This window comes from Brachyhypopomus gauderio, chromosome 14 (assembly GCF_052324685.1).
Source record: "Brachyhypopomus gauderio isolate BG-103 chromosome 14, BGAUD_0.2, whole genome shotgun sequence".
Taxonomy (NCBI): Eukaryota; Metazoa; Chordata; class Actinopteri; order Gymnotiformes; family Hypopomidae; genus Brachyhypopomus; species Brachyhypopomus gauderio.
This window is the reverse complement of record NC_135224.1, coordinates 15,464,126-15,478,635: the sequence shown is the minus strand read 5'-3', so window position 1 is coordinate 15,478,635 and position 14,510 is coordinate 15,464,126. Positions and strand designations below refer to the sequence as shown.

General features: G+C 39.5%; 2 protein-coding genes across 2 annotated transcripts in view; both read left to right on the top strand.

Annotated features, from left to right (window-relative positions):
- The first annotated feature begins 367 nt into the window (after nucleotides 1-367).
- leprot (leptin receptor overlapping transcript) lies at nucleotides 368-3,199 on the top strand. The gene is made up of 4 exons (XM_076973488.1): nucleotides 368-523; nucleotides 1,049-1,124; nucleotides 1,218-1,404; nucleotides 1,604-3,199. The coding sequence occupies exons 1-4, from the start codon at nucleotides 508-510 to the stop codon at nucleotides 1,718-1,720; spliced, it is 396 nt and encodes a 131-aa protein (XP_076829603.1). The 5' UTR covers nucleotides 368-507; the 3' UTR covers nucleotides 1,721-3,199.
- Nucleotides 3,200-9,188: 5,989 nt separating this feature from the next.
- Nucleotides 9,189-14,510, top strand: part of pde4bb (phosphodiesterase 4B, cAMP-specific b) — a 37,622-nt gene continuing 32,300 nt past the window's right edge. Inside the window, exon 1 of the mRNA XM_076973744.1 lies at nucleotides 9,189-9,252. Coding sequence (XP_076829859.1) covers nucleotides 9,204-9,252 — 49 coding nt within the window. The 5' untranslated portion in view covers nucleotides 9,189-9,203. The remainder of the gene's footprint in view (nucleotides 9,253-14,510) is intronic.

The following is a 14,510-nucleotide window of genomic DNA, read 5'->3' as shown; positions in this document are numbered from 1 at the left end:
GTCGCGTCGTTACATTTAACGCTTTACTGTCTACACAGACCGCATAAGACTACTTCATCGTTCGGTCTCACTGCCGCAATCTCACAGCCCCTTTAAGGCAAACATGTTGTCATTAATGGGAAAAACTGACTCATAGTCCTGAGAAATGGAGCATGCTCTACGCCTTTCTCTAGTTAATGGGTTTACAGTAGACATTTTTGAAACAGTAATATCGAAGAATAACCAAACTTATTTTCTTATATTTATGCGGAAATATTTTCACGTTTCATAAAAATCTAAGTGTTTAATTACATTTGAGCAAAAAAGTATCTAGGCTGATGGCGAGCCGTTCAAATAAATGTAGCCTACTATTATGAAATGTAGGCTGCCTGTGTGTTATTGCAGTCAGCCAGGCAATGAGATCCTGCTCCTTTAAGACACTAGTAGGACGCGTTTGAGGAGGAAATAGGAAGTCTGTGCCATGAACATTTAACACAAAGAAACAAAATCGAAAGAAATTTGTGCAAGATGGCGGGGATAAAAGGTGACTTTCCGACTAAACTGATACGTTTTTGTTTTTTAGTACGAATGAAAAATATACAGAATTTTGTTATAAGAAAAACAACAAGCTGCGACCTTAGGGTAGCTAGTTTAGACACCATTGGGTACAACTAGCGTATTTTCTTCAATACGAATAAAGCAAAAGTCAGACGTTCATTTCTACTTGAACGCAAACTGGTAATTTTTAAGGTTAATTAGCTTGCTAGTAGACCTAATGCTATTTCATGGTGTAACACAGTAAATACTGTATTCCAACAAGTGTCATGATGTAATTCAGCGAAAATATGTAGCTAGTTGACTGTAAACTGTTAGCTGGTTCGGCTAACAACATTTAAAAGGAAACAAAACAAATGTGAAGATTAAATGCTAAAAAAACGAGTTTGCGTAATATTTAAGTTTTTGAGTGTTTGTTGAATACACAATGTCCGGTTGGTGGCAGCAGAGTCAAACCTTCACACCGACCCTCATTGTCAACCATTTAATAAAAACTGTTGACGTTTTGTTATAGCTCTTGTAGCGTTGTCCTTCAGTGGTGCTCTTGGACTGACATTTCTGCTTCTGGGTTGTGCACTGGAACAATTTGGGTAGGTTTTGTTGCCTGTTAATCTGGCTTTCTGCACCGTCTCCCAGAGGACTGAGCATCCTGCCAATGCCTCATGTGTCTCTCTGTCCCACAGAGTTTACTGGCCACTGTTTGTCCTGATTTTCTACGTGCTGTCACCACTCCCACACTTCATAGCCACGAGATGCAGCGATGATACAGATTCTTCTAGCAATGCATGTAGGGAGCTGGCTTATTTCCTCACCACAGGCATTGTTGTGTCTGCGTTTGGGTTGCCGGTCATACTGGCGCGGAAGGAAGTGGTAAGATCATCCCTTTTTTTTTACTGGACCATGTCAGTAACAGTTAATGAGAGATGCCCATTTAATATTTATAACTGATAGGTGGAGATGTTTAAATTGAAAATCCATTTTTTTTTCCATAAACAACTTGAGCACATCTATGATACATTTCATAGAACGTGAGTTAGAATCAAATGGCTGTTGCTTCTGATCCAAACAGGTAAAATGGGGTGCCTGTGGTTTGGTGATGGCAGGTAATAGTGTCATCTTCCTCACCATTCTCGGTTTCTTCCTGATATTCGGTCGTGGAGATGACTTCAGCTGGGAGCAGTGGTAAAGGTCCGGGAACAGCACGTTGCCCAGCGGGGGAGTAAACCCTCAAAATGTCCTGGTTTGAAGTTGCAGCGTGGAAGTGGAGAGAGGGACTGCAGTATGAGAACACTAGGGCAGAACTTCACTACTAAAGTTAATGGGTTACTGTGGCAATACTGATGAGGTTAAGATGGCTAGGGGTTTGGTCAGCCTTGGGGGAATGGACATAACCGGAGATGAGTGGTTGTACAATAAGGTCAGTGAACCACAGACTTACTTTAAATCCATAGTCCTCCAACTCTGTCATGTCTTCCTTCTTTCCTTCTAACTTTTTCATTACACACTAAAACTGCATTTCAGACTTTATTGCACTTGGATTATTAGATTCATAATTGCATATATATTTTGAAACCAAATTACTAAAATGTGTATATTTTGGTTGCAGATTGCTAATTTAGATTTGTAAAACTTATTTTAATAATTCTGACCAAGATCTCTATCTGCTGTTTAAATCAGGTATCTTAACATAACCAAGTTCTTCTTATTCTAAATCAAAACGTATTCGTTTTTGTACCTGCATCCCTGCGGTTCTTTGTTCTATAGTCTGTCACCATACAGTGTACAATTCCAAACTACTCTAATTGCAGATCATTCTACACTAATCAGAATTATACTAACCAAATTACAAATGTTGTACTAACCAAACCTAGGCTATGTCTCTGTGGCTCTGTAAGTTAACACTGTTAACACTGTTAAGCAAATCTGGCTAATGTAGATGAACTCATTTCTGTGTCCATATCCATCCCCTTCTCTGTTTGAGCAGTTTTTAATTGAATTATATTATCTGTCTGCTGTTTGTCATTATCAATGTGCTGGTATTTTAATCATCACACCCTTTAGTCCTTAATATTCTCAGATCTTTGTTTACATAAGCGTCACCAAAGCACACCCCTTTCTGCCCTTCCTCTTTCATGATGTGTGTGTGCGTATACACACGTACACGTATATAATTTCAGTAAATACAAAGTAGGACTGGGGAAACCCATAGTAATTCACATGAGTTGTGCATTTAGTAATGTGTGTTGGGTGTTGGTATCCATCTAAAATTCAAATAAAATCTTTTGTATATCATTTCATGGACTATAAAATAATTTATCCTCAAATCAACATTTTCCATACTTGACATAGTCTGCTCATGTGTCTCTAAACTGACATTATTTATCAATTTTTTTGATGGCACTTTCAGTGGGAAGGGTGTGTGCATTATCTATGCAACTCAAATTGCACATGTTTTAGAAGCTTTAATGTCACGTCCAACTTGGCTAGCTCAGTGTGTTTTAATTTCAGGTTTCTTACTCCTGGTAATATTGGTGGGATGTGTGGATGGTAATAGAAGGTTTTTTTTTCATTCTCTTGTATATTCTGCATTAGTTACAACCTAATTCCATAGTGTCATGTGTTGATGTGTATATACTATTAAGAAATAAACTACTTGCATTCAGAAGTTTTGACTTGCTCTCATTTTCTATCCCTGAAATGCTCAGCATATTCATCATAACATGTAGGTCCACAATGTTTTTGGATCCAGTATAGGAGTAGCAATTAATGTTCAGCTCTGACTGAAGATCACAACAGATTCTTAGGGGAACTGGGGGGAATCTTGTTGCACTGTGTCTTGGGTTATTTTGAGGAGCTGTTAGTCCGTCCATTTCCTCATATGGACTAACCAGTTACCTTTTGCCTATGGACTTCTGTACTCGTTTGAACCGCCCACATTAAACGACTTCTATTTGGAGCTAAAATCGTGGCATACAACACAAGACTCCTCTACCACCCACAGGCTTTCTCTGCTGCTGCTTGGCATTGTCCAGGAATTTCTACATGTACGCACACTCACTAATGGCACAAGCAGTGATTCCAAGCTTTTATAAATCCAAACAATGTTCTTCCTTTTGTACAGCATCTTTCACCCTCACAAGGAACACTCTTCCACTTGCTTAGGCACATGTCCTGTGTATAATATTGTCATTATTCCTTTACTGTCCTGAATGACATTGAAGACTGAGATGGTACACCTCTAAATCTGGTGCTTCATGAACCATATCCATAACACCACCACCATATCCAAGAACACCACTTCAGGCTGAGTGTATAAGAACAAAGTACGATTTATCCATTAAGTAAAATTTATTTATTTTAAAATATATTTATTTTTAGTAATTGGGGATCATTTGGATTCAGTGTCCTACTGTACTTATTGTGGCTAGCAAGACAAATTCAGTTCAATCTTGCAGTTCTGTATTGCATTTTTTACTATCATATCAAAAATGTCTCTTTTACTATTGGAACATCATACCTCTGGGATAATGGATGCCTTATCTCATGTGTCTAAGACCTGTCACCACATCCTTTTAAATTGCCAGTTAGATGTCTCTATTTTCAAGTGTCCCCTTGCACACTCAGATAAAACACCATAGACTGGAGCCTGAAATGTATTAGCAGGACACGCATCACTGTCATCAGGCAGTGGCTTTGACTGTCCTTCCCTGTGGGGAAACCTCCCAGTGAGGCTTTAATGGCCCAGGCCTGGGAGTGTGACAACATTCTCACAGCAGTCGCCACGCAGCGTTCATTTCGTGGCTTCTTTTATAGCCGCAGGGCTGTAGCGTCTGAATTCATCCAGCACCGTCGTTTGATCGAGCATGTTTTAAGTCATGCCTTTGGGGGCGGATCAAAGTGCGGAGACGTCTGAAGTTTGGAAATATTTTGTGTGTCTGTAGCAGAAGGGCAGACTTGATTGGGAAAAAAAATTGAGAACAGAGGAGAGAGACAGCCTTTGTCCAAATGCAGTATTCCAGCCGTCTCCGAGTCCCTGTCCTTTGCAGTGCTTCCTAGTAGTTACACAGATGAGTGGTCTGCAGACAACGCCCACAGAGCTAACAGTAAAGACCACCACCCCCACCCGTCTGTCCTGCCCCCCAGGGAGTCGCTCTATTTTTAAGAGGATTTACAACCTCAGTGTGTAAAAGATGGCCTTGGTCTAACTAACACAAGCCAAACATGTTGGCTATATATTCAGATGAAAAAAGTGGCTTTAAATCTGGTTTGTGGTTAATGGTATTATTCCTTCATTGATTCCAATGCAATATTCTAATTAAACTATTTTATGGTAGTGCATACTATAGTAATAATTAGGCCTGTAAAGAGTGCAGGAACATCTGGTAATTATTAATAGTCTAATTGGCCCCGTTAGGAAATAAGATGATAAGTGGATCTATGTGTTTATTGATACACTGTACTCATCCTGAATTTTGATGGTGTTGAAGAGTTCTGTCAGTCTGGATTTATAATTTATAATTCAACTTCATGCCTGGTGAATTTATAATTCATAACTCATGTTGAATTGTGCAGGGTTTGGAGTTAACTCATGAACAGGTGCCAATCAAGGTCTGTTCACATCAGAAAATGAATGAGCCCTTGGAGTTAAAAGAGTGTGAATGCTCGAAAGAGCTGAAGTTGATGGTTAGAGGAAGGGCCCTCCAGTGGCCATAGATATCTGCACCCGGACAACCGTTGCCTGGAAACAGCCTTGCCATTTTTTTCTTTTTTGATAGGTAAGATTGGCCTTGAACATGGGCTTTAGACACACGTGCTGCACAGTGCTCTTGCCTTGTCTGACTGGTGCACTGTGGCTACCCAAGACTTGATTAATGAACCTGTTCAGACTAATGGAAGTCTGATGTAAGTACAAAGGGCTGGATGCAGGATAAATAATGGTGCTCGTGATTCCTGTGTCGCACACTCTTGCTACACAACTTTACACTTAATTAGTCACTGTGCTAAGTCAGGTGTGATAGAGCAGGGAGAACACTAAAATACAGTGCCTCAGAACACAAGCTAACAACTACTGTAACATTGTGTTTTCTAATCCACCTACTCGTGTTACATATTAACAGTAATAAGTAGCAAACTCCCATATATGTTCAAGCTATTTTGTAATGCTGAGTATGTATGAATACCTTTAACTTTTGGAATATTCTTTAATTTTCTTAATACAGCTGAATGGATTTCAAAAGAGTCCAATAACTACACTGGTCAGTGAGCAGGAGCAGGTTTAACTGAACAGAAAACTGACAACCCTCACTTCTGAACCTCAGCTTAAGAGAGGTGGACAGGAGAGGTATATTTCCATGCTGCGGCAGGGTGCAATCAATTATTCGTTAAAGGAGAGCGAGAGAACCAGAGAGAGCAAGAGGGAGATGTATGTGCCTTCCTGACAATTTCGCAAGCTTATTGTTAATTTCGATGGACTGGGTTCTTCACCTGCCAACCACAGAGATGCTATGGTTTGTGGATTCTGGGTTTCTCTAATTTTTGTAAAATTCATAGAGGTCGACTGCTAGTTTCATAAAAGCGACTCAGAATTATTATTGTAAATCACACGATGTGTAGGGCCAGAATACATGTAATGTGTGATGTAAAAAAACAGCATCCAGCCAAGCACACACACCTGCATGCCTCATTCACCAGGGCCAGTCACTCCCATTTTCCCAATCACCCACTTATTAGTTTATTGTGTGCACCTGTTTCTTGTTTTCTTTTGGGTAATTATTCCCACAGGTCCCATCCAGCCTCTCTTTGCATTAGCAGGAGACTGCTGTGCCGTTCTGAGCGCTTCTTGCTTGCGTGCATCCTGCTGCTTGCTTCTGATCTTCCCCAGTTACCTGTTCGGTTGTTTGTCCTCCTCATGGACATCTTGTGTTTTGCCACTTGCTGAGAGAGCCTGTGCTTTCTTTAGTTACTTTTAATATGTTTTTTCCTGCTGTTTCACTAGTGCCCTATACCTGACTCTGATGCTATTGGCTATGGCCACAAACTTTGCTTTGTATCTGTTAAACATCCCTGTCTAGTTCATCTCCATTGAGAACCTGAGTACACACTGATATCCCTATCCCTGCTGACCACGAAGGTTGTTCAGTTGCTACGGCACAGGAACACCGACCTTGCTAAAAAGCTTATGGAGAATGCAACTCTGACCTATTGCAAAGTCTGGGCCCTCTCCCAAGATGAGAATCCCATCATGGAGCAGTACGTTCAGGAGGTCTTAGCTCAGGGTCCACTCCTCCATTTCTCCTGCCCTGGCCAGCACCTTCTTTGTTAAGATGACAGATGGAGGTCCTCACAGCCTCATTACATTATGAATACCTGGTTCTTCTGTATGGTCTATCCTTCACCCCTTCCTTGTTTGAGACATTTGTTAAACAGGTCTGGGTATCTTCATCCCTGCTAACGTCATTATCCATCCTGATCTGCCTGGGACCAACATATTCATAATGTGTACCATGTGTCCTGCAGTCCCGTGTACAGTAACATAGATTGGGAAAATGAGAACTCCCTCTGTGGGACCTCCTCCAAGACCAACAAATCCAGCTGGCCTCACCATCCTCATTAAAGGCGTTCACCACCACACTTGACCTTCAGCATCCTGACCCTAGTACCACTCAAAATCATCACTCACATCTCCAGTACCTCCAGATCACTAAGAGGCGTAACCCGTCGATGGTCTGTGTTCTTCTCTCATTTCAGTTTCACCATCGTACACCGAACCGGCTCATCTGATACTGTGCAGTGTGACCTCAGAGAAGGACGCCATGTGCTCCTCGAGCCTCCAAGCTACGCCCGCTGCCCATGCTCGAATGACCATGGTCAACCACTGCTGATCTCCTAGCATCAGATGATTACACCACCATTGTCAATCACTTCTCTAAGATGGTCAGTTTTGTACCCATCCCTGCATTCTTCACAGTGCCAGATAGCCAGATATTGGCGCTAGAGCTGCATCTAGAGAATGAAGCCGTTAGTGCTGACACCTATTGGCCTGATTGTTCCTGTACTAAATCTATTTTAAACATGGCCGCCTATTTGGAGGACCTGTTCTGTGGAGCATTAAACGGATCATTTGAGCCCTGCAAACAATTCGATTTTTCATATAATGCAGGCTGATCATTATAGAAAAAGTACAACCACTCATAAATATTGTCGGCTACATTTCGTGGTATTTGGACTTATTATATACTCATACTGCATGTGCTAATATATATTTCTAATATTCTGTGCATGTTTAGGTTTTATGTAAAGTCCTTTGTTCTATGTCATGTATATATTTTTTTGCATTGAAATTTTAAAATGTATGTTTAAGATGTATGTAAAATCAGTTAATGAGATTATCCCAAGTCTATTTTGTTTATTTCTTGATCTGCTGTCAAAACTATTAATGTTTCTATATGACTATTTGATATAAATTAGTCTAAATTATGAATCCTGGTAAATATTTTAGGTGGGCCAATTAAAACCAGAACACCTTAAGAAAAGATTGTATTAGTATTTGGACCATAACATTGTTACATTGTTTTGCGGTGATGGTAGAGGATTAAATATGGTATTTTAGGCTAACATAAATTTCTGCATATTTTTATGTTCTGTAACTCAATGTTTTAGACTATATAGATTATGCCTGTGTGACTTTTGTTTAGAAGTTGTGGATTATGACAACGTTCTACATTAAACATCTACACTTAAAATATGAATGGAAAAAAACCTAGCACATATGTTAAGTCGTATTTTTCTTTAAATGGAGAAAGTTAAAGAGAAAAATATAATAGTTTTCGATTATTTTTAAATTATGAATTGTACCAAAGTACACTGCCATACAGAGACCATACGATATATATATATATATATATATATATATATATATATATATATATATATATATATATATATATATATATATAACCGAATTTGACGCAGGCCAGTATTCTGTACACAGCATCAAATCCTACTAGTAATCGAGAAACACGAAATTTGTCCTTTGGTTATATACTATATGCAACATCAATGACATGCATTTGTGCTTTTCACGAAGAGGTTCCCTGTCTTTAAGAAAGCACAGCCAATGAGAATAGGGGGGCGTTCCTGTTTACGGTCTCTTCCTAAGAAAGGACCGCCTCCGGCTGCAGTGTGGCCGTCGGCTGACGGATGCGCGCCTCCGACGGGATAGGAGGGGTTCGCAGAAGAGACTCTTTCATTCCATTTGTCCCCATTGTTGTTCTCCGCACGTTGTCTTCAACATACGAGTGAACGAGGTAAGCGCATCTGAACCTGTAAATATGACTGGAAATTGCCTAAATCAATACGTTGTTTAGCTTACGGCGAGGTTAAATAGTTTAATGTTACCCGAATGTGATATGAACAATTTATCACAAATTGATGATTTCTTGCATCTTACGTTTTTTAAAAACTTTTATTTGTGGTGTCGTGCGTGTTGCAACGCATGTAATTTGTCTATTTGTCATCCAGAAATAATATGTTATTGGGCTAACACAGTTCCAGCATTGTCTCAATCACTCGAGTTCGGTGTAGTTATGCTGTAATATAGGAAATAGATGGAGAGCCACTAGATTAAAGGCAGCCAGCACCAGCAGAAGTTGAACGCGTTGGCCAGATACATGGTCGGACAGAAAGAGTTCCCTGTTCAAGCCACTCTTCAGTTTCACAGTATGTATTCGCTTCCAGCTAGACTTAAACGAACACTGCAGATATTAATTCAGCACTGAGGATGTTTTATTTATTTATTTTTCTTTTATTTTGTGCGTGTGTGTATCGCGCCAAAATAACGTCAAAACCAGCGAGTAAAAGCAGGCGTTTGAACTCTGGACGACACGTGCACGCAAAGATATAAGCAGGTTCGCAATTACGTTATGAACACTAATATGAACAAGCATTCAAAGCTATATGAAAATGGGGTCTTTTGTTCGCCGTAAAATAGGTGTATCAATTAAAAATAAAATTTCACAACACGAATATCATTACATACCGTATCTACTATCTCTTTACTTTAACGAAACCTCAAGCAAAACGGCACAAAATTCCTAGTTCTGTTTTATAGGATTTTCACGAGTCATTATTTCTTAAGAGCCCTAATTAATGATTAGGTTATTATTTTATTATTCAAGCGAATACAATTTTTAAAATCATTAATCACATTTAGGTTTATGTATTGTTCATACTAGTTTATGTACTGTTCATACAAACTGGCCTGCTCTGTGACTTATTTATTTAAAGAAATAAGTTGCACAAACAGCTCACACACCAGGAATTTTGGAATTTCTTAATTTCCAAGGGAAAAGTCAATGTTTTCAATAAAGAGTATCATGACAGAAATTCAGTAGACTGAATTAAAAATAACAGTTCACACCGAACGCCATTATGTTGATCTCTCCCTCTGTCTCTATCCTTCTCTCTCTCTTCTTTCTCTCTCACACTCACTCTCTCTCACTCTCTCCCACTCAATCTCCACTTATATTCAGAAGACCTCTGCTGAAACACGACATCCATCTATCCATTCAGACTGTGGAGTAGTGCTGAAAAAGAAAGATCCGTTCAGATACCCTTCTGACTCAATTTGGCACGCACACCTTGCATTGAGTAAAGCTTCCTCGTTCGTCACATTTTTCATTACACTACTCCGTGATTCGTGCATTTAAAGTGACTTTGAAGCAGGTGTTGTGTAACAAGTGAATCAGGTAAACAGGTCAAGTGAATGGTTAAACCTTTTCTGAAATGCTATAACCAGGGTGATAATTATAAAGAATCGCAGAGTAGGTGTTTAAGCTTGTTTATTGTTTCTTTTACATAAAATCAGTAGGCACAAAAAGAACAGGTACTATACCATGAAATTGCATAGACAGAGATTTTAATGACCCACTGGGGTCAATTTCTAATTAGCTTTGCAGCATATCAGTATGTGGTGCGCATGCTTATCTACGTAGAATCTCTGCATGAAGTATTTGAGTGTAAATGTTAATATCCTGTATGACATGACATGGTATTGATTTCATCCAATCAGAAGTACAAATGGAATCTACACGGCATTGTTTACATTGTGTAATAGTGCAACTTAAGTGCTGATATTCCACAAAGTGAATATAGCATTTATACAAACTTATTTAAATGTGAAGTTTTCGTGTTTAGAACATCCTTAAATTATTCCTGGCCCTTCGTGTTCTTTCTGTTTTATCTCAAGAAGCTTTTTGTGTTGAAAGTTGTTGAAAGTGTTGAGTTTGTTGGCACGTTTCATTATGCATTACAACCTTCACAAACGTTTATGAAGATTTCCAACTGAGCTTTCTCTCACTGAGTAGGAAAGGTTTTCTCCAAGATGTGTATTTGTTCAAATGCTCACTGCATTGTAAATAGTCTTTTTCCAGCTTTTGGAAGTTGATGAAATGTTAATAATTTCATAGCAACTAAAATTAATTAATAAAAAATTGTGGGGTGAATTTAATACAAACTATTCTACAAAATATTACGGATTATCATATAACACATATTCATTGGCACCAGTAACAGCAAAAAAAAAAAAAAAAAAAAAAAAACTTATATACACTTTATGACACAGGTGTGTGTTTCCTGTGCACACCCTGTGCTTTCCTGGTTAATGTGTCTGACTTTAAAAAAGCCAAACAGCAAAGATGGTTCCAGAATCTGTTTTGTGAAACATTTACATTATCTGCTTCACTAACACTGGAAAGCTTTTTTTTCACACAGAAAGGCCCAATCAGTCTGTAATGTACATTATTCATTGAAGAATAAACAACAAAGAGAGATTCTCTGTGATGGTGTTGTTGGTTTAAGAATCACGTTACTGACAGTGTCAACATTGTCTGCTAGATCTAAAGTAAATAAAGGACTTTCTGAAGATACTGTCACTCTTGAAAATAAAACGTGTGTTCTGGTAGCTGTGTTAAAGACTGAAATTAATTGGAATGCTTTAATGGAATTGCTTTGGTGTTGAGAGTGCAGGGTTGTCAGGTGGAAGGCCCAGGTTTGAAGCAGGGCATGATGCTTGGTTTTGTGAGGCCATTGAGACCATGTCCATGGTAAAGGACCCCTTTGGGATGGTGTGAGCCCCAGGTGAAGGTGAGCGTCTGACCCAGGAGGAAGGGTGTATGTGTGGAACACATGTTGTGTGCATGGGTGCCCTCCACGATGGAGGATAGATGGCCCTGTCTCATGATCAGAGACTTGTTTGTCACCTGGAAGATCTCAACATGCTTGTCACTCTCTGCTTTGGCTTATATACCAAAGGTTTCAGTTTTTCGTTCATAAAGTGAGTAGTTGTTAAGTTCTGGTAAGAGGCCAGTGGTGCTTTTGTAGCTACGTTCTAGAGGAAGTGCCATTCACTGGTCCTTTCTGACTGGTGTCAGAGTTGCCGTTACTTCTCACCCAGAAGTTATACCTTTAAAACAAATGAATTAAGGTATTGTATTTGGTACTTTCATAAAGTGAACTATTCCATTTGAGGATGCAGTGGCTGAAGAACTTGCCGGCTGAGGTGAGAGAGTGCAGGCACATATAAGACAGTTACTGGTTTTAATGGATTTATAGCTAAGTTTGCCTTGCTTGGGCAGTTCAGCTTTAAGAGCCCTTTCAAAAGAGGGTAGCTGTGAAGGAGCTGTCAGAAGGAGCTGAAAAAAGCTCATTAGAGAATAAGGGGAAATACACTATAAAATACAGGTGTAGGTGTAATCGCTGAAGTGTTTAATCTGCAGTGTTGGGTAAAGTGTGGTGATGTTATTAGGTAAAAATCCATGTGGAACTGGCTTCACTCAGTATGCACTAACAGTGCCACAGGGGGCACCAAGGCCAATAAGGATTTGATGGTTTAGGAAGTGACCGTCTGCACAGGGGCAGTTCAGATGTGTGCGCTATTGGGCAGAGCGCATAAAACCCATATGGAACTGGTGTCAGTGGGGCTGGGTGTGGCCTTGTTCATAAGGGAGGCTTTTAGGTTAACTTTTAAAGAGGTGGGCCTTTGAAGGGGGGGAGGAGGGTCTGGTCCGCCAAACATCTCTGACTCACGTCACAGCCAGCCGAGCTGGACAGGCCAGGTTAGCTAAGGTAAACGTCAGAACAAAAGAGATAACAAAAGAACATAAACAAAAGAAGCAGCGTAATTCTAGTGGAGGTTATTTTATAATAGTGTACCTCCCCCCACAGTTAATGCTTGCCTAGCAGCTCTTAGTTATTTTGCATTATATTTAATTATCATCATCTGCTGCATGCACATGCTTCCTTGTTCACTTTATGTTTTCCTCTTTTCAGGACGACTCCCCTTCATTTTTGTTGACTGGCTTTCGTCGTTGGCAGCTGCTGTCATTATTAAGCAATCGGGCATGGTGCTCCCTTAGGGAACTCAGGTCTCATACTGTCATTGCAAACTTTGCATATTGCGACCGCTGTAATATGAAGTTCGTCAGCCTGTCCTGGGGTCACAAGAACTTGCCTTGCCTGGCAGATAGTGGAACCTCTGGACTCAAACCTTTAGTGGCTGTATTAAAGCAATAACAAAAATGGGCTGCCCACCATCTCAAAAATATAGCTTACATTTAGACATTTCATATCCAGAAAAGGCCTAGGCAAACTTGTCCATGCTGTAATTTCTAGCAGGCTGGACTCCTGCACTAAACTGTTTAATGGCCTTCCAAAAATACTCTTAGATGGCAGCAGCTAATTCAAAATGCTGTTGCTTCAATGCTACTGTTGCCAAAGAGAAGTGAACACATTACTCCAATTCTCAGGCCCTTACTCTGGCTTCCATTTAGCTGCACGATTGATTTCAAGCTACTTGTTTATAAATCATTAAATTGGTTAGGAACCAAATATATCTCTGCTGCACTATAAGAATACAACCCAAATAGGTCTTAGAGATCAATACGCACTGGTCAATTATTAGTGCCTAGAATTAGAATAAAACATGGTGTGGTAGCTATCAGCTTCTGTGCTACCAGTCAGTTGATCCAGTTTCCTTAAAGATGTAGCATATCCATTTTTTCCTTTTTATTTGCTGTCTGTTTCATAATTTAGTTCTGTCTGTTTAATTTATCTTATCCTTTAAAGCTTGGTACTGTATACTGCTCTCTGCAATGTGTAAAATGTGGTATCCTTACCTTGTCTTATTTAACTAAAGTTAAAGAAAGCTAGTAGTCTATAAATTGTTGAAAAGACTGGTACGCTTATTAAAATAATCAGCACCCATGCAGATACACTGGCAGAATATTGAACTGGGTTATCACACCCCTACAGCCTGGAATTACATTGTAACGTACAAGTGATCTGTGTTCCTTTTGGGTTTCATTGGCTCTCAAAAAATATTTACATAGTGTTCATTAGTGAATTTATATATTTATGATGGTAAAGAGCAAAGCCATCTATTTTAATGCATACGGAACATAAGGTCTGTTTGTTCTATAATAGTTCTTGATCACATTGGTCTGAAAAGTGGAGGACCTCAATCCATGCTGACATGTCACCTCCGTAATGGCGTCTGTTAAATCTTCACATGCCAATGGGTAACAAGTGACGTCATACCCAGTCAAATGGCATATTTCTATAGTTACAAGTCTTAGCTTCAGGCCTGATTCTGGGCACAGGGAAATCAAATTCCAAAATGGCTTCATGTGTTACCTGAGTCTGACACTTTCCCAGTATTTTTGAGGGACATGGCAGTTTCAGATATATTGAAATGCATGTTCATCGCTTACTATGTCTTGAGTCTTTGGCGCTAGCATCACCTGAAATAACATGAAGTGGATCTTCATGTGGGTGTGGGTGATTTTGTGAAACTTTGTTTGACAGCCAGTGAACACAGTTTGAGAAAAAGAGGAAATGTTATTATTTGTCAGTTCCCTTGTACTTCTTCTCGGGGACCAGCAGTGATTTGTATTGAACAGAAGTAAAAAAGTCTCCTAGCG